Below are 19,982 nucleotides of genomic sequence, written 5' to 3'. Positions count from 1 at the left end.
AAGGAGCCGCTGTAGGAGACGCTCCTGACGTAAATCGTCAGTTCTGGCGTGGCAAGTAGCAGAAGTGTGTCCTTTCCGTGAGCAGTACTCACACACTTTTGCCTTGGCTCGCTTTTGTGTCTGCTTGGTGGCCTGGTGAGTCCTCAGTCCTTCGCTGGACACCCTCCTCGCGTCCTGCTGCACTTCCCTCTTAGATTTCTTTTTTCTCCAATCTCCTGAAGTGGTCTGAGGAGAGGTTCGTGGGCGAACAGAGGCACCGCGATCTACTCCGTTCGCTGTGTTTATGGAGGAAGAGTCCCTGCTGCTCCGTGTGGCGGTAGACGTGGTAGTGAGTACCGAGCAGTCACTCTGTGTGGCAGAAGGAGTGACAGTGGACGCTGGGGAGGTGTCACAGTCGCTCTGTGTGGCGGTGGAAGCAGTGGAGGTAGGCGGAGCGGTCGTTGTTTCCCGGGCAGGCGAAGGGAAGGTGGAAGTGGAGAAAACAGCTGCGTACCGGAGCTGTTGCGGTTTATCCGAGCTCCACCACGTCCTCCACCTCTCAGAGTCCTGACAAACCACCTCCCAGTGTTCGTCAATTGACTCTGCGTGGGCGCTGACTGCCTGAGAGCGTGTGGCTACTTGCGTCTGGCGCTGTTTTGACGCTATCAGCCTGTCTGCTACTCTGAGAGCCGCAGCAAACACGTCTCTGTGCTGTATGATCAAGTCTCGGTCGTCCTGGAGGGACTTAATCACACAGTTTTGTTGAGAGGCTTCCTCAGTGAGCTTCTCAACTAGTGAAACTAGCTCTCCTTTCTCCAAGCCCTCCCACTGACTCTCCCCACTATCGTCCGGTAGTGGCGTTGGGGGTGTGTCAGTCTCCTCGCTGATGTAGGTGACGGGGTCCGGGATGTTTGCTTGGAGTCGTAGCTGTTCCGTGTAGCTACACTTGAAGACTGGCGTATCCCCAAGGCAGCTGTTGTGACAAAGGTTACGGCAGGTTTCCTCGTCACAGCTCACGTGTTGAGTCTTAAGTGTTGCTTTGCCACAAACGCAACACCAATTCTGTGGCTGGTAGCCAGGCAAGTCTCGCCTGGCTATGGGGCGATGGGCGGGGCTAGACATTGAGGGAGAGGATTAGTGATTCCCTGGGGAATTGTGGAGCCAGGTGTGGGAGCGACAACGAGTGTTGGCTCTAAACGACACGTACGACACTAACACACTCGTGAACACAGACACTGAACACTGGCACAGAACACAAAGCACTTCCCCACAGGCGCACAAAAAACACACGACACTAACTACCTCTCCCACAAGTCAAGCCAAACCAGCCATGGAGAGAGAGATACAGGTTGTTTAAAAACTACCTTGGAGAGATTTGGCAACTGTGTGCTGCCTTAGGCCTCGCGTCAGGTCAGGCCCGGGTCTCGGTCACTGCACGGGTACAAGCACTCTTTTCAAGTGATTTTTCAACACTATTGCAAGGCTTAGCACACCTTACACTTTTACATGGACACCAGGACACTTAGCACTTCAAGCACTGAAATTTTCACAACACTGCACTTTGTTAAACCACTGTAACACCACGAAAACACGGAGCTACCACGCGTGACCTCTCTCTCTCTCTCTCTCTCTCTCTCTCTCTCTCTCTCTCTCTCTCTCTCTCTCTCTCTCTCTCTCTCTCTCTCATTGGAAGTGTACAATTTCTCTTCCAAGATGAGAGAGAGAGAGAGAGAGTATGTGTGTGTTTGCGCGGTGTCATCGCTGACCGAGCTGTTTCTGCTTGACGGATCACACAGCGGGCGGAGGAGGAATCCTTGATAAGGAAATAACTAAACTTTCAGAGGTCACATCTAGCTAGAAAGTATATCATTGTATTCAGAATAACAAAGAGAAAATAATAATTAGTATTCAAACAGTCTTCTGACAATTTCTAGGTTTACCATTTTTACTTGTCATGGGATATTGGAAAATAGTTTAATCACCGGAACATTAGGGTTAATACTCGTAGAACAATTTTTGTAGAACATTCTACAGTGGTACTTCGACACACAAATTTAATTAGTTCTGTGATGATCGTTGTATATAAAAAAAAATCATATATCAAATCAATTTTTCCCATAGAAATTAATGGAAATAGAATTAATTCGTTCTAGTGATACAAATTTACCCCCCCAAAAAAAAAAATTAACATGCTTTAAATACCAACCAAATATAGATTTAATATAAGATAAATACAATGTTTATTGTATGCATGATATGAATGTACTATGTTGCCCAAAATAACAACTTATCCCGCTAAAGTCGGGACAGTCGATAGACGTTCATCACGCAAGACTAGGGGCATGTCAATAGGCATTTAGGCATTTTTGGGCTAGATTTTGGCTAATTTTCTGTCTTCTTTGCTTGTGAGCTGGCAACATTCATCAGGAGTAAACATATGCTATACAGGCAACCCCCGTTTAACGAAGGTTCACCCAACGAAATTTCGCTACAACAAAGGTTTTGTTTTACTGCCATCTGTTCGTTTAACGAACACCAAACTCGCTTTAACAAAGTTTTATCCAGGTAATTTTTTTCAAAATTTTAAAGCCCCACTGTATCATGCAAGCTGACAGGCTTTTGAATACACCAGGAGCTGCTGGTACTAAGGCCTGCCTCAGGAGAAATCCTGAGACACCTGTAGAATAAAGATCAAGATCAAGCCTCTCGTGGACAACGCAGGCGCTGCCGATACAAAGGCCTGACTCAGAAGAAATTCTGCGTCACCTGTACCATCAAGATCAAGATCAAGATCACGCGCACCACTCACTCCCCAGTCAAAACATAACAGCGTCACCAGCAGCTCATCTTCCCTAGTTCAACTTACCACCAAAACGCCCTGCAATGTGGTCTAACGTTCCTAAGAAGGAAGTGTCTTACTCTCGAAGTGAAGCTGGGTATTATTCACAGACAAGAGAGAGGCCAGAAAACTAATAATATTGCTTGCCACCATCTTGACTCCATCTACTGTCTACTATTTTCAAGTCAGCAGACTCTATTAAGAAGGCTGGTGAGACCGCATCTGCCTTGAAAGCTAAAAGAACCACCTGAACTTGTGACTCTACAATGGATAAAATGGAAAGCCTTGTGGAAATGTGGCACATAAGTTTTGTATGCGGTACCATGATGCGCACTTTGTTTACATTTCACAGGTTGCCGGTTAGTGTATTTCCCGTTTCACTCTCCCTCCCTTCATAAAGTTAAGATCATCAACATTATAAAGTTACGTACATACATACATTAGTGTACATTATAATGACTTAAATTAAACTACCTAAATGTTTAACTTCATAATTTCTACTTTCATTAAACATTTTACTGTACTATGATGCACTCTCGCTTTGCTTACTCTCAATGGAAGTTCAAATCAGAGATTAAACTTGTTATAATCGGTTTGCTTAACGAAGTTTTGCTTAACGAAGTGTTTTTTAAGAACGTAACCCCTTCGTTAAGCGGGGGTTGCCTGTACATCAATGTGTCATCAACTCCCACGATGGATGGTGGTAGTGACAGTGATTTCACAGTGTCCAATTCCGCCACCTCTCCTGCGTGCCTTACTTCTACACCTCGGGTCTCTCGCCATGTAGCGGGGAGACAACATTTGAATGAGAGTGGTATCAGAAGAGGCGACAGAGAGAGAGAGAGAGAGAGAGAGAGAGAGAGAGAGAGAGAGAGAGAGAGAGATACAAGGGGCCCGTTTTCTATCGCTTTAGCCAAGGCCACTAAACCTGATCGGACGCAAGGCCACGAACACCGATGATACCACCTCATTCAACCTGTGATATTTTGGTAACCATAGCATCTAGAAACTTCTGGTTTTTTGCATTGTGGGTAGAACACCATTTGCACTCACTCATTTATTGAATTTCCAAGTATAATCAGTATGTGAATACAGGCTATTTTGTGTGTTTCTCACCAAACCTGCCGAGTTAGCGCGAGTGAAAACTCCCAACTTGCATTCATACTTACCGATGCAGTGATAGAACTTTGTATATGTAGTACGGAGGAGGAATTGGCGAGTTACCCATGTCTTACTATTGGCACGCCACATGACCTGGAGTTTCTCTTTTAACACTTTATGTGCTTTAAAGACCCTGGGGTTCTCAGAATGATACACCAACAATGGTTTGACTTTACAGTTACTACTAGTGTTAGCACACAGGGCCAAGTCACAGATATGCACACCATGTTCATATTTTGCAATTATCTTGTGTTTCATATCCATTGCAAGATTCTTCTAAGTTTCTTCTTTTCAGCCTTCTTATTTTTACTTTTGGAACCCATGATCACGAGGTCTTGAGTCCACAAAACTTAAGAAAAAAAACACACTTGAGGAGCACAAACACATACTACATGCACAAAGGATGAACAACGATACACAATGCAAACTGAATGTTCGGGTGGATGTGGGTAGCTGAGTGATCGCTGCGCCACCTACCGATGGCTATTTGTATCTTAAAAATATCTTTGTATTTTGAGGCATAAATTATATGAAATTTTTCGTCGTATATCAAAAAAATTGTATGTTGGAATATTCGTATCTCGAAGTATTACTGTATTTGAAAACTCAAATTATTTTAACAGAAATATTGTGATCTCATCTACTTCTTGAGCATGGTGTATCAATTATTAACTCTTTTGTTATATTTACCATTGTAACTCATATAAATTTTCTCTGAAGGACCAGTGAAATGTTTGTGAGTTACAGTTTATCTGGCAATACAGAAGGCTTCATGTTATTAGTTTATATGATATTTATGACTCATAATGACAATATGACAGATTGGCTGGGGTATTGTGGCATTTTGATGGTGATCCCATGCAATGTGTTGTTGGCATGTGTTGTAGTGTGTTCTTATTTATCTCTGTCTGAGAATGAGTTCATGCGTGAAGTGATTCTTGAAATTTAGCTACAAGGTCAGATGGCATCATAAGTGACTTGGATGAGAAATATTTGCCAGAGAATAACAGAAAGGTGAGCAGTGACTAGGAAAATGAGTAATGACACCCAAACACCACTGTTTTCACTCCACATGTTCCACTCCTTTGCACTTGTGGTTTTATATCATATGACATGTATCTTGTGACTAAATTCTGTTTGAACATGTTGACAAAATTACATAAGTGAGTAAATAAGAGTATAAGGGTAGATATAAACTACTCCCACAAAATCAAGAGAAGCATGTAAAAAATTTGGTGTGGGAGATGGAGATTGGGATTGTGTTGTTGGTAACAGAGGGATCAACTAATCTTGCTATTCAATTTTATGGAAAAATAAAAAAAATAAAAACATGACACCAAATATGTCTGTATTCTCTCCAGGTCATGAAAGATGACTAATAGAATGTGGAAAGAGAGCTGGAGATGCTTTTCTATTGTCTCTTGTATGATCCAATGACATGATAAGAATGATGTTAATGTAAGGCTTTTATTGGTGTTTCACTTACAAACAAGCTGATTACTCATTAATGTAACTTGTCCACTTAAAGGTACCTACTACAAGTGTTTACAACTCCAATCTTTCAAGAGGATACCTTTTTCATGGAGGTGATCCATCGTAAGGGAGCCGTAGGCTTTGGTGCTGGCAACATCAGAGCACTTGCCCAATCCATTATTTGTGATAAGCAGCAGAAGAAAGCCAGACTTGCCCAGTCCATCATTCACAATCAACAGTAAAAGATTGAAGCCAAAATATGCTAGTGAATGCTCTCATATGCTGTATATTGAAGATTCAGACAAGTAGAACATCAAAAAGGTAATATGAAATTCAATATTTTTTTGTTTTTGTTGTCTTGGTTTTCATTTACAATGCATGCAAAGAAAAAATTTGAACCCTTACACACATAGATTGGTAGATAAATAGATAGATATATAGATATCATGAATAAAGAGTATGTATAATTTCTTTATTTTGATATGGCAATAGAGTATGTATAATTTCTTTATTTTGATATGATTGCCATGTTTAATTCCTTCAGCTACAAACACACATACATATATACTGGTAATTCAGATGGAAATAGGAATATCTAATGAAAGTATTCATGTGTATTTGTCTTTTTGGAAAGGCTTATTAGACCAGTCATTTCAGTTGCAGAGCCTCAACATTTACACTGGTGGCTTGGAAAGTGGACTATGTGGTTTTGTGTAATAAAATTTTTGCTCCTGTTTTTTTCAAAATTTATCTTGGTTTTTAAAGGAATATTTCAAAACTACATTCTGGACTGGCTGTGTTTTTTTTTTTTTTTTCTGAATAAGGATTCAATATTTGAGTGGTCTTATTAAGGTTGTAATCCAGGCAAGCAAATGTTATGATTACAGCATAAATTTTGTTAGCTTGATTAATTTTTCTGCCATGTGTTTAGAAAAGTTCAGATTGCAGTCAATTTCTACTCCCTTGTCTTTTTTTATTTATTTATTTATTTTTTTTTTTATGTTGAAAATGACTTCATGATATAACTCTGTAAAGCACTCTGCCAAAGTTATGCATTCATGATTGGCTATTTTGGGTATCAATAGGAGAAAACCTGAACTCCCATTGTGGTAGCCAGATTCACCAGCTATTGTAATATTTCACAGAAAAGTTGGTCTGGTGCATACTGTATATTTTTGGATATTGTATTACATACTGAGATATTAAAATAGCTTAAGTTTTTTTAAACATATATCTACAACATAAACACTTTAATAGTAGAATTAAGGTTATAACCATGCGTTGCTTTTTTTTATACCATCTCTATTCCTTGGACATAGACATATGAAGCCCTGTAAATGAGCTTATTTTCCTAACTTAGATATCAAAGTCTGATGGTAAGATTGTCTGTTGCCAACCAAACTGTTCTGCATGGATGTTTTTGACTTCACAGAGACCTAACAATGTTAACTAATGGACATCCTGATAAGTTATTTTTAGTTTAAAGGCATACCATGTTCAGGCTATTGCAAGACAAAGCTTAGAGATATGGCTGTGAAAGCAATCCAACACCCTCAGGGTATTTTGGTTTTGGCTGCAAATTTTCTTTTTTCTCTTTAAAAAAAAAAACAAAGTGAAATGTGTGTTGAGGTTTTGTGTTGTATTAAAGTCTCTAAGAATAAAATAGCTTGGTACAGCAGTTGACTATATTTTGCTCTATATAATGATGTTAGTCGTATAAACTCAAGTAACTATATAGAAATGCCGTGGTAAAGTAGCAACAGAAAAATACTGGAAGAAATAAAAGCATGATAAATCAATAGATATATATTGTAATATGTATAGTGTTTACTTTGAGATGACTACTCAGTATTGCAAGATGATGCTGACCATTTCCTGAATTAAACTAGCTGGCAAACACTGAAAACTTGACAGTGTAGATCCTCTCCTATAGGAGAGGATCAAGAAAACACATCACATGCTGCAGTAGATGTGAAGACCATGATTTAACAAGACTACAGGTAACTCTTGATTTACGCGCGTTTAATTTACGCGTTTTTGTTAATACGTGACCAAAAAAATATTATGATTAATTAAATTTGCGCGATCGGTTTGCTTATTCGCGATTTGCCCCAACCACATTTTCAAACTGAGTGCCAGACAGACTTTTAAACTGCGCCAGAGAGTGGACAGCAACGGCAAGTGCTTGTGAGGGGTGAAAACATTGGCATCATGCATTTATTTTTTTTACTAGTGTGTACTTTTATACTGTGGGGTTATTTTTGATAAGTGGATTTTTGATAAAGTGGAAGAGCTCAGAGGAAGATGGTGACTGACTGTGGTGTGAGTGGTGAAGGCAGTGATGCAATGAGTGTTGTGTTTACGTATTCTTTGTTTTGTTTTCTCTTATTAATTTTTGCTTTCTTTTATTATTTCTTGCTTTTTGCCTTTACTTTAAATACACTTCTAGTATTTAGAATGGTAAATAATAAAAACATGTTAATTTAGCTAAATAAATAGAGTATTTTGTACAAAATGTTTTGGACCACATCCCGCATCACCCCTATTATCGATTGTTTCTTATGAGAATTAAAAGTTTGTTTTATGCGAATTTTGACATACATGATACCTCTTGGAATACATCTATTGTGTAAATCGAGAGTTACCTGTATATGTATTTTTTTTTTTTTTTTTTTTTTTTTTTTTTTTTTTTTTTTACGTAGGGAAGAGGGCCAGCCAAGGGCAAAAAAAAGAAAGTTAGAAAAAAGCCCACTTGAGCGCTGTACTCCAAAGAGTACAAAAAGTGCCAAAACCGTCAGCCAGAATTAGGGGAGCAAATGCCTCGCTACCTCCCTCTTAAAAGAAGATAAGTTGTAGGAATTTGGAAATACAGATGCAGGGAGGGAGTTCCAGAGTTTACCAGTGAAAGGGATGAATGATTGAGCGTACTGGTTAACTCTTGCATTAGAGAGTTGGACAGAATAGGGATGAGAGGAAGAAGAAAGCCTTGTGCAGCGTGGCCGTGGAGGAGGAGGCATGCAGTTAGCAAGATCAGTAGAACAGTTACCATGAAAATAGCGATAAAATATAGAAAGGGATGCAACATTTCGGCGGTGAGAAAGAGACTAAAGACAGTTAGTCAGAGGAGGGGAGTTGATGAGACGAAGAGCTTTCGATTCCACCCTATCAAGCAAAGCTGTGTGACTGGAACCCCCCCAAACATGCGAAGAGTACTCCATACAGGGACGGATAAGGCCCTTATACAGAGTAAGCAGTTGGAGGGGCGAGAAAAACTGGCGGAGACATCTCAGAACACCTAACTTCATAGAAGCTGTTTTAGCAAGAGATGAGATGTGAAGTTTCCAGTTAAGATTATGAGCAAAGGACAGACCGAGGATATTCATTGTGGAAGAGGAAGACAGTTGAGTGTCATTGAAGAAGAGGGGATAGTTGTCTGGAAGGTTGTGTCGAGTTGATAGATGGAGGAATTGAGTTTTTGAGGCATTGAAAACTACTAGATTTTCTCTGCCCCAATCGGAAATTTTAGAAAGATCGGAAGTCAGGTGTTCCGTGGCGTCCCCGCATGATCTGTTAATTTCCTGAAGGGTTGGACGTCTCTGAAAGAACGTGGAAAGATGTAGGGTGGTATCATCAGCGTAGGAGTGGATAGGGCAAGAAGTTTGGTTAAGAAGGTCATTAATGAATAATAGAAAGAGAGTGGGTGACAGGACAGAACCCTGAGGAACACCACTATTAATAGGTTTAGGAGAAGAACAGTAGCCGTCTACCACAGCAGCAATAGAGCGGTCAGAAAGGAAACATGAGATAAAGTTGCAGAGAGAAGGATAGAAGCCGTAAGAGGGCAGTTTTGAAATCAAAGCTTTATGCCAGACTCTATCAAAAGCTTTTGATATGTCTAACGCAACAGCAAAAGTTTCACCGAAATCTCTAAAAGAGGATGACCAAGACTCAGTAAGGAAAGCCAGAAGATCACCAGTAGAGTGACCTTGATGGAAGCCATACTGGCGATCAGACAGAAGATTGTGAAGTGACAGATGTTTGAGAATCTTCCTATTCAGGATAGATTCAAAAACTTTAGACAAGCAAGAGATTAAAGCTATAGGACGGTAGTTTGAGGGGTTAGAACGGTCACCCTTTTTAGGAACAGGCTGAATGTAGGCGAACTTCCAGCAAGAAGGAAAGGTAGAACTCGATAGACAAAGTTGGAAGAGTTTGGCCAGGCAAGGTGCAAGCACGGAAGCAGAGTTTTTGAGAACAATAGGAGGGACCCCATCAGGTCCATAAGCCTTCCGAGGGTTTAGGCCAGCAAGGGCATGGAAAACATCATTACGAAGAATTTTGATTGTAGACATGAAATAGTAAGAGGGAGGAGGAGAGGGAGGGACAAGCCCAGAATCGTCCAAGGTGGAGTTGTGAGCAAAGGTTTGAGAAAAGAGTTCAGCTTTAGAGACAGAAGAGATGGCAGTGGTGCCATCAGGATGAAATAAAGGAGGGAAAGATGAAGAAGTGAAGTTGTTTGAGATGTGTTTGGCTAGATGCCAGAAGTCACAAGGAGAGTTTGAGTTTGAAAGATTTTGACATTTCCTATTTATGAAAGAGTGTTTGGCAAGTTGAAGAACAGACTTGGCATGATTCCGGGCAGAGATATAAAGTTCATGAGATTCAGGAGATTGAAGGCTCAAGTACCTTTTGTGGGCAACCTCTTTATCATGTATAGCACGAGAACAGGCTGAGTTAAACCAAGGTTTAGAAGATTTAGGTTAAGAAAAAGAATGAGGAATGTACGCCTCCATGCCAGATACTAACACCTCTGTTATGCGTTCAGCACAAAGAGATGGGTCTCTGACACGGAAGCAATAATCATTCCAGGGAAAATCAGCATATAAGTCAAACTATTCATTGTAAAATTAAAAGGTTTCAAGGTTTAATTTACTTATTTGTTTATTTATCTTTTTGAAAGAGGGACAATGGAAAGTATGAGAAATTTTCAAGATTGTAGCTTTTCATGTTTTTTAAAGTTTAAGATTGTTATTTCCTTAATGTGAAAAAAGTTTTTAGTCCATATTTATTTGTTGCCTTGATGGTGCTACTCTTATTTAGGAGTGTGAATTGCTTATATAGTTACCAATAATAATGATATGTGATTTCATATTTATAGAATCTGAAGAAATATACACATATGAATTGTCCATGAAGAGGCAAAGCACTGTGCTCTTTCTCCAATGCTATTCCTTTGCTTGTCTTCTTAACCCTTTCAGGGCGCAAATAGTTTTTTGGGTCATGTCTGTGAGACGCAAATTTGCCCGAAAAATCAAGGTTTGCAAAAATTTAAAAAATCAATATTCTCATGCATAATAGAGTGTTACGCATCTACTGTAAAAATTTTAGGTCTCTACTCATCATGGAAAGTGGTGCAATAATGATGGAAAGTTGGCTTTCTGGTGGTACGTTGTGCGCTGTTGAGTATTGCCATCGTAGCGGGTGGTTATTTTCCGCCGCAACTTCTGCAGGTGTTCTCACTAAATTACACAGAATTTTCCTCCTGATTTGAATTGCAATTGCTCAGAACTGCTCCATAATGTGCTAGAGTAATTATTTTTCACACCTGTGCATACATTATGTTCACACAAATAATATAAAATACGTTTTCAGAGTGTTTTCTTGATGTACATACTATCATGAGCGAGGATACGCATGCCACTATATGGTAATATACAAAATACACAATATACTACTAATAAACAAATAATATCTGGCATATCTGCTCTGTAACAACAAGATTTGATCATTACTCTTATTATTTATGTAAATAAATTAACAAATAGCACTAGCGACGTCGTAAAATAATAATAATTGTGAGAAAAGGGGCATCTGTTAGTCTACTTTGTGGATGCCATTGTGACTATATTTTTCTTACCATACAACTGATGGCGTGTCCCATGAGTCGAGGGAGGGTGGGAGAATGTCATCTGACAACTAGCAGCAGCCAGGAGGCGCGCAGTTTAATTCTGTGACTCGTCAAATATGGGACCACGATCATGGACAGGAGGCATTTCCCTCAAAGCCACGATCATGGTCCGGAGCACTGAAAGTGTTAAGAAGGCTGGTGAGATCATATCTTCCTTGCAAGCTAAAAGAACCACCTGAACTCGTGACTCTGCAATGGATAAAATGGAAAGCCTTGTGGAAATGTGGTACATAACTTTTGTATGCGGTACAATGATATACCCTTTGTTTACATTCCACAGGTTGCCAGCTAGCATATTTCCTGCTCCACTCTCCCTCCCTTCACAAATTTAAGATCATCAACATTATAAAGCTACTTACATACATACATTAGTGTACATTATAATGACAGTCTTAAATTAAACTGCTTAAATGTTTAACTTCATAATTTTTACTTCCATTAAACCTTTTACTGTACTATGATGCACTCTCGCTTTGTTTACTCTCAATGGAAGCTCAAGTCAGGGGTTAGTCTTGTTATAATTGGTTTGCTTAACGAAAATTCGCTTAACGAAGGGTATTTTAGGGACGTAACCCGTTCGTTAAGCGGGGGTTGCCTGTATATATATAGGGGATCCTTGCAATTCGACCGTTCGCATGAATTATTGCCAATTCGAACTCAGTTAATTAATACCCAATCCTCAAGGTTCAACTAACTGACTCGCCAATTCGACATTCATATCTCGCGTGCCACCCACCCGGTCAAATATGCCGCCACCCCAAATTCGCCGCAAACCTGCCAGGCGAAAATGTAAACCAACGCTACCCTGTGGATTGCAGGTGGCATCACACTAGCACTTTTCTGTGAACTTTTTCTGTCAACTTTCTGAAGACTCAACTTTTGTCGATACCGGTCATTACGCACAAGCTCGCTTCCGCCTTTGTCACGTTTGTCAACTGTAAACAAACATGGCGGTCCCTTCACCCCCAGCAAGCCGTAGCTATTTTTTTGTTGCTAGTTTTGGCCTTTAATGCTCCCTATGAGCATTCACTGTTAGGCTAGGACAAAAAATATATATATACAAATATATTTACATCTACTTATCAAGATTCTATTGATTTGAGATTATAGCATCATTCCAATTAACAAGAAAATTATTTTTATCATAAAAGTGTTAATTAGAAGCCATAGATCTTAATTTGACTAAAAATTGACACTAGAGGAAAACGGTGCATTTCGTCTTGACTCAAGATGACAGAAAGCCACCTCCAGCCCCAGCCCTAAGAAGCATAATTTCCTGCCTTTCAAAGATAAGCTTGAGCTTACAAGAAATTGTGAGGCAGGTATAGCTCACAGAGTCGTTGCAGCGCAAATGGCTGTCCCAAGATCAACAGTATCAACAATTTGGAAGAACAAGGACAACTACCGCGAGACTGCTGCAAGTGTTTTTATTTCCAAAAATGTACTGTACAGCATCCTAATGTGTTTAATAAAAAAAAGTTAGATATGAATGAAGCCTTTAATAGTACTGATTTAGTTTTAGTGTTTTTTAGAGGTTATAGCGATGTTTTGGGGAATCTAGGCTGGAGGTTGATCCCTATCCCGCTTAATTCTTAAGTATCTTACGGGAAAATTTGCTTCACGATTCAAATAAATGCTGATTCGACCGATGAAAAACTGCCCTAACCCTGTCCAATTGCGAGGATCCCCTGTATACTAAAGGAAAGGGAAACCCAGCAATCTTCATATATGTCCTGCTTTATTAACATCGACGTTTCACTTTACAATGGAAGGCATCTTTAGGATCTACAATAAAGTATTAAAAAACTAAGTACAGTAAGTCCTCCTATACTTCATTATTTGGTAAATTCACAGTTACGGGGTTTGGTAATTACTACCCTTGATTCTATTTACAGTAAGAAAAATTCACAGATACGGTATTCACTCGTGTTTTGTTTACACTGTACTGTAGCACCACCACACTACACAGCCACCACAACAATCAGTCTCTTCCCGCGTTTTTCACTGAACACAAGTGAAATCCTTACGGTGTGTTTTTTGTGGATATTATGACTAAGGGCTGAAATCCCTACTGTCCCTTAGCCTCAGGAGGAACATCATCTGATAGAATACATGGTGAGTGAAAGGTAAATAAAAAAATTTTCTGTTTATTTCTTTTGTGCAGTACATTACATTTTTTTATATGACTATTTTCATGTATTTTCATGTCTGTAGGTGTGACTTTCGATGTGCTGGAAAACATCCCTTATTATTACATGATATAATGGGTTCGGTATATGGTAATTTCGATTTGCGGTAAGGTTTGGAACGCATATGTACTGTATAATGAGGACTTACTGTACAAGAATATAAAAGTCTTTGTAAGACTTTTATATTCTTGTACCTAGTTTTTTAATACTTTATTATAGATCCTGAAGATGACTTCCATTATAAGGTGAAACGTCAATGATAATAAAGCAGGACATATATGAAGATTTCTGCTGGGTTTCCCTATCTTTTAGTATCTACAATTTCAACTATCAATATATATATATATATATATATATATATATATATATATATATATATATATATATATATATATATATATATATATATATATATATATATATATATATATATATATATATATATATATATATATATATATATATATATATATATATATATATATATATATATATATATATATATATATATATATATATATATATATATATATATATATATATATATATATATATATATATATATATATATATATATATATATATATATATATATATATATATATATATATATATATATATATATATATATATATATATATATATATATATATATATATATATATATATATATATATATATATATATATATATATATATATATATATATATATATATATATATATATATATATATATATATATATATATATATATATATATATATATATATATATATATATATATATATATATATATATATATATATTCCAGAGTTACATTCCTGAAACATAATAAGTGATTTTTCAGTTTCTGTACATTTCAAAGCATATTATCGAGTTTTCAACCAATCATTGTTTATGGTCATTCAGGTAAGTTAAAGGTTATATTGTTATATTATTTACAACTATGTAGGAATATGAAACACAAGCTTGTTTTGTTGTTGATTAGGGCCCGACGAAGAACTGCAGGTTGCAGAGGGGTGGGCGCCTGAGGCCGCCAGAAGGGTGGGCAGGTCAGTTGTGGCCCAGGGCAGACAGCTGGGGCGTGGTGCAGTGTGGGAGTAGAAGTGTGGGCAGCGGGGCAGAAAATGCAATAGGAAAGGGCAATAGGGATCAGCAGGCGGTGCAAGTCAGCTGCAGTGTCGTGTGGCCCAGGCGAAGGCTCAGAGTTGTTATTGTTGTGATGGGTGTGCGAGCCCTCAAGGTCGTCAACCTCCCGTTGTCATGGTAACGGCTTCCCATTTTCTTCTTCCCTCCCTCACACACAACTGCTGCCTCCTTCTCATGTCTTTTAATTATGTCCTCTTTTCTTGTAGCATAATGGTTTTCCTTTTCTTAACATCACTGCTGTCACTAAAGTTTTCTCTTTGGTGCCATTGAGCAAGATACTAAGAACTTGAGTCAGTAAGCAGAAGTAGGATAACACTCTTGCCAGGGGCGATGGTGTGGTGGAACTGAGGCAGGGTGTTGTGTATTCAAGCGTGAGGCGGGCGGTGTGGCAAACCACCAACAATAACAATAAATCCGCACTTTACGATTTATAAATTTTCAATTTTTTATTTTAAATTGCCTTATAGTGGACTGATGTAACTACGGGTTTGGCGTAACTCGAGACCGGCGTAACCGGGACTTTACTGTATATATATATATATATATATATATATATATATATATATATATATATATATATATATAGTCCCGGTTACGTCGGTCTCGAGTTACGTCAAACTCGTAGTTACGTCAGTCCACTATAAGGCAATTTAAGATTAAAAATTGAAAATTTTAAATCATAAGTGCGGATTTATTGTTATTGTTGGTGGTTGCCCGCCACACCGCCTCCTCACGCTTGAATACACACCCTGCCTCAGTTCCACCACACGTCGCCCCCTGACAAGAGTGTTATCCTACTTCTGTTTACTGACTCAAGTTCTTAGTATCTTGCTCAATGGCACCAAAGAGAAAACTTAGTGACAGCAGTGATGCTAAGTAAAGGTAAACCATTATGCTACAAGAAAAGAGGACATAATTAAAAGACATGAGAAGGAGGAAGAAAAAAGCCGTTACCATGACAACGGGGAGGTTGACGACCTTGAGGGCTCCCGCACCCATCACAACAATAACAACTCCGGAGCCTTCGCCTGGGCCACACGACACTTGCAGCTGACTTGCACCATCTGCGCCTGTCTGCTGATCCCTATTGCCCTTTCCTATTGCATTTCCTGCCCTGCTACCCACGCTTCTACTCCCACCGCACTGCACTACGCTCCCAGCTGTCCGCCATGTGGGCGTCACAACATTCGACCTGCCCACCCTCCTGGCGGCCTCAGGCATCCACCCCTCTCGGCAACCTGCAGTCCTTCGCGTTCGTGGCCCTAATCAACAACAAAAACAAGCTTGTGTTTCATATTCCTACATAGTTGTAAATAATATAACAATATAACCTTTAACTTACCTGAATGACCATAAACAATGATTGGTTGAAAACTCGATAATATGCTTTGAAATGTACGGAAACTCGAGTTACGTACAAAATCGACTTACGTCATGTTTCAGGAACATAACTCTGACGTAAACCGAGACCTTACTGTATATGTATATACTGTATATGTATATACAGTAATACTCCGCTTAACGAACGTTCGTCTAACGAATTTTTGGTTTAACGTACTATATAAAGTTGACCAAAAAGTTCGCATAACGTACAACCACATCCGTTTTAGCGAATTTTCTGGGTTTGAATTTGCTTGGTGAGGGACCGAACGCGGCAGCTTCGCTGTGATTGTCTGGCTCCCCACTTGTTTCTAGCGCTCCTGGAGCTGGATCCTAGATTCTTTAACAACCTCAGAGCAACCTCCTGCCGCAAAATAGCTTCCATGACGAGGTTGCTTTGAGGTTGCTGGGAACACCACCTCTGGAGGTGGTATTACTGTCTTAAATATGCATTTATGTTCACAAAACATTTCTATTAGGTTTTTACAAACCTTGTCTGCAAGAAAGGATTGTTTTGTAATGCATAAAGTCAAATCTTACATGGAATACCAAAAAATAAAGCAGAGATGATGAGATCGGCCACAGACGGCGGAGACTTCGGCGACTTGGCCGCTTGTTCTTCTTCTTGTGACCTTTTTAGCTTGGCATGTTGTCTTTCACCACGATATTAAATTTGTTTCCACTTTTCTATTGCCTGCTATAATGGATATCATATCTTAGTATTCATATGGGCTCATGCCATGAGGATAACCTGGACTCTGTGGCAGTGAGTAGTGATAGTGAATTAGTAATGAAATATGAATACTAAGATATGATATTCATTATAGCAGGCAATAGATGAGTGGAAACATAAATAACGTGGTGAAAGACAACACTCAAGCTAAAAGGGTCACAAGAAGAAGAAGAAGAAGCCGAGTCGCCGCGAGTCTCCGCTTCGTCTGTAGGCGATCTCATCTCTGCTTTATTTTTTGGTATTCCATGTAAGATTTCACTTTATGCATTACAAAACAATCCTTTTTTGGGGGCAAGGTTTGTAAAAAGCTAATAGAAATATACAGTCAACCCTCGGCTATCACGACTTTGGCTATCGCGTTTTATTGCTATCGCGCACCCATGAAAAGCTGCTAAAATTTCATTATCACGACCTCAGATGCCTGCTATAGCGCACCCTGCCATGACGTCATGGAATATCTGAGCGCTCATTGGCAAAAACCGCCTTCCCGCCAAGATCAATTCGGCTATCGCGTTTTCGGCTATGGCGCGGCTATTTTGGCCCCAATTGGGCGCGATAGCCAAGGGTTAAGTGTACATACAGTAAGTCCTCATTATACGGTACATATGCGTTCCTGAAAACCTTACCGTATATCGAATTTACCATATACCGAACCCATTATAACATGTAATGATAGGGAATGTGTTCCAGCACGTCAAAAAGTCACCCCTTCAGAAATGAAAATACATGAAAAAAAAATCATTTGAAAAAAAAAAGTGAAGTACTGCACAAAAGAAATAAACAAAATATTTCTATTTACCTTTCAATCGCTATGTATTCTATCAGATGATGTCCTTCCCAAGGCTAAGGGACAGTAGGGATTTCAGCCCTTACTCATCTTCTACTGAGTGGGCAGACAAGGATAAGACATCGACTTCTGCACTGTCAGAAACAGATGTAGAAAGGCCAGTTGTAGCAGGGTCAGCACGTTTCAATGGTTTGAAGAAAGAGGATATAGAGGAAGGGACAGCTGTAGCAGGGTCGGCAGGTGTGACGGGGACAGCATATCTGACTAGTTTGAAGAACGAGTAGATGGAGGACTGCTTAATTTTTCTTGTTTTTTCATCATAGATTTCTTGATAAATCTGGACACTTTTCTCTACGTCATGAACCACTTTGCTACTCCTGGCAGGATTTGGGTCACGTTCCTTCAGGGCTTCCAGAGCTTTTTCGATACCACCGAGACATTCTCTATGAGTTTTGATGTCCAGGCCACGCACAGGTTCTTCTTCCTCGTCTCCTTCTTTTTCTGCCTCCTGTGATTCCTTGTCTAGCTTTATAAGTTCATCATTTTAGAGAGGTTCAGCATGGCTTTCCAAAAGATCTTGAACATCAACTTCATCAAAGCCAGCCCTATGGCACAGATTTACTATGTCATTTCTGATCGCACTGATGTTGTCTTCAGCGAAGCCTAGGAAATCATGCGTGCATTCTGGCCATACTTTATTCCACCCCATGTTCGTGGTAGACGTCTTCACTTCGTCCCAAGATGACTTGATGTTATCTAAGGCGTGCTTGATGTTATATGACTTCCAACATTCCCTGATAGGGGGCTTGCCAGGCCCATCTGTGTCCTTTATCAGTTGCTGCATGGTTCGCCACTGGTAGTAGGCTTTAAATGTTTGCCATGATTATTATGAATATATTTGTGCTTACAATAGACCCTTTAATATTCCATTTATTCATCTAATTAGTAATGCATGTAACTAATATGTAATGCAGTTAAAAAGGGGGGAGGGGAAAAGATAATATGCTCCAAGGGTTGTCAAGTTAAAGTCAGTACTGTGAGTGGCACGCCAAGTTCTTGGTAGACATCTTCACTTTATCCCAAGATGACTTGATGTTATCTAAGGCATGCTTGATGTTATACAACTTCCACCATTCATTGATAATGGGCTTGCCAGGCCCATCTGTGCCCTTTATCAGTTGCTGCATGGTTTGCCGCTGGTAGTAGGCTTTTAGTGTTTGCCATGATTATTATGAATATATTTTGTGCTTACAATAGACCCTTTAATATTCCATTTATTCATCTAATTGGTAATGCATGTAAGTAATATGTAATGCAGTTAGAAAAAGGGGGGGACAGGAAGAGATAAGAGGCTCCAAGGGTGGTCAAGTTAAAGTCAGTACTGTGAGTGGCGGGGAGGTGTGGTGTGGATGATGTCATCACCCCTGGTCCCCTGCGCTGGGCCCTCTTGGATGACATGAGCGGATACCATATCTGTGAAATTTTCTTACCGTATATCGAATCGAGGGTAGTAATTTCCAATTACCGTAACTGTGAATTTACCGGATAAAGAACTACGTATAACGAGGACTTATTGTATATATATATATATATATATATATATATATATATATATATATATATATATATATATATATATATATATTTTTAACCCATGTGGTATGTTAGAGACCAGCCCAGAACGCATCCTCCTTATTTCCATTATTTCCTATGGGAAAATTACGTCTGCTTAACGAATTTCCGCTCTATGAACAGCTTTGACACCCCCTATTGTGTCCGTTAAGCAGAGTATTACTGTATATATATATTTATATAAATATATATATATATATATATATATATATATATATATATATATATATATATATATATATATATATACACACACACACACTGGTACCTTGAGATACGAGTTTAATTCATTCTGTGATGGAGCTCATATCTCAAAACTATTTTTCCCATTGAAATGCATTGAAATGCCATTAATCCATTCCAGCACCATTTTTTTTGTGTTTTCAGGTATAAAAGAAGGCATTTATAAATAATAATTATTGTACAGAAACAATAAAACATAACAAAAGATAATATAAATAGATAAACTACTCTTATAAAGTATATTTATCTCGTAGGGTGCATTCCACGGGACATTACTCTACCACATTCCCAACCCCTCACTTGGGACTGTCGATCAGCTTGAGTGTACAAATTTAGCCACCCACAGAAGACAGGGTGCTTGTATGATCACAGAAAAACTCATTGATGATCCTGTAAACATTATTCATTGAATAAATGAAGTTTTAAGTAGGAGAGAGAGAATAGAGGT

At 38.9% G+C, this 19,982-nt stretch overlaps 1 protein-coding gene across 6 annotated transcripts in view; it reads left to right on the top strand.

Moving 5' to 3' along the window:
• The window catches only part of LOC123520512 (4-hydroxyphenylpyruvate dioxygenase-like protein), a 64,485-nt gene that overhangs the window by 31,480 nt on the left and 13,023 nt on the right, over window positions 1-19,982 (top strand). For 5 of the 6 annotated variants that reach the window (XM_045282832.1, XM_045282830.1, XM_045282829.1 and 2 more), the window contains one exon: window positions 5,508-5,773. The exons of the other annotated variant lie outside the window; for it this stretch is intronic. In XM_045282832.1, coding sequence (XP_045138767.1) covers window positions 5,508-5,694 — 187 coding nt within the window. In that variant the 3' untranslated portion in view covers window positions 5,695-5,773. The remainder of the gene's footprint in view (window positions 1-5,507; window positions 5,774-19,982) is intronic. 6 annotated transcript variants of the gene reach the window in all.

The sequence above is a fragment of the Portunus trituberculatus genome, chromosome 47 (genome assembly GCF_017591435.1).
Source record: "Portunus trituberculatus isolate SZX2019 chromosome 47, ASM1759143v1, whole genome shotgun sequence".
Lineage (NCBI taxonomy): Eukaryota > Metazoa > Arthropoda > Malacostraca > Decapoda > Portunidae > Portunus > Portunus trituberculatus.
The sequence above is the reverse complement of the archived record's forward strand: the minus strand, read 5'-3'. Positions and strand labels throughout refer to the sequence as shown.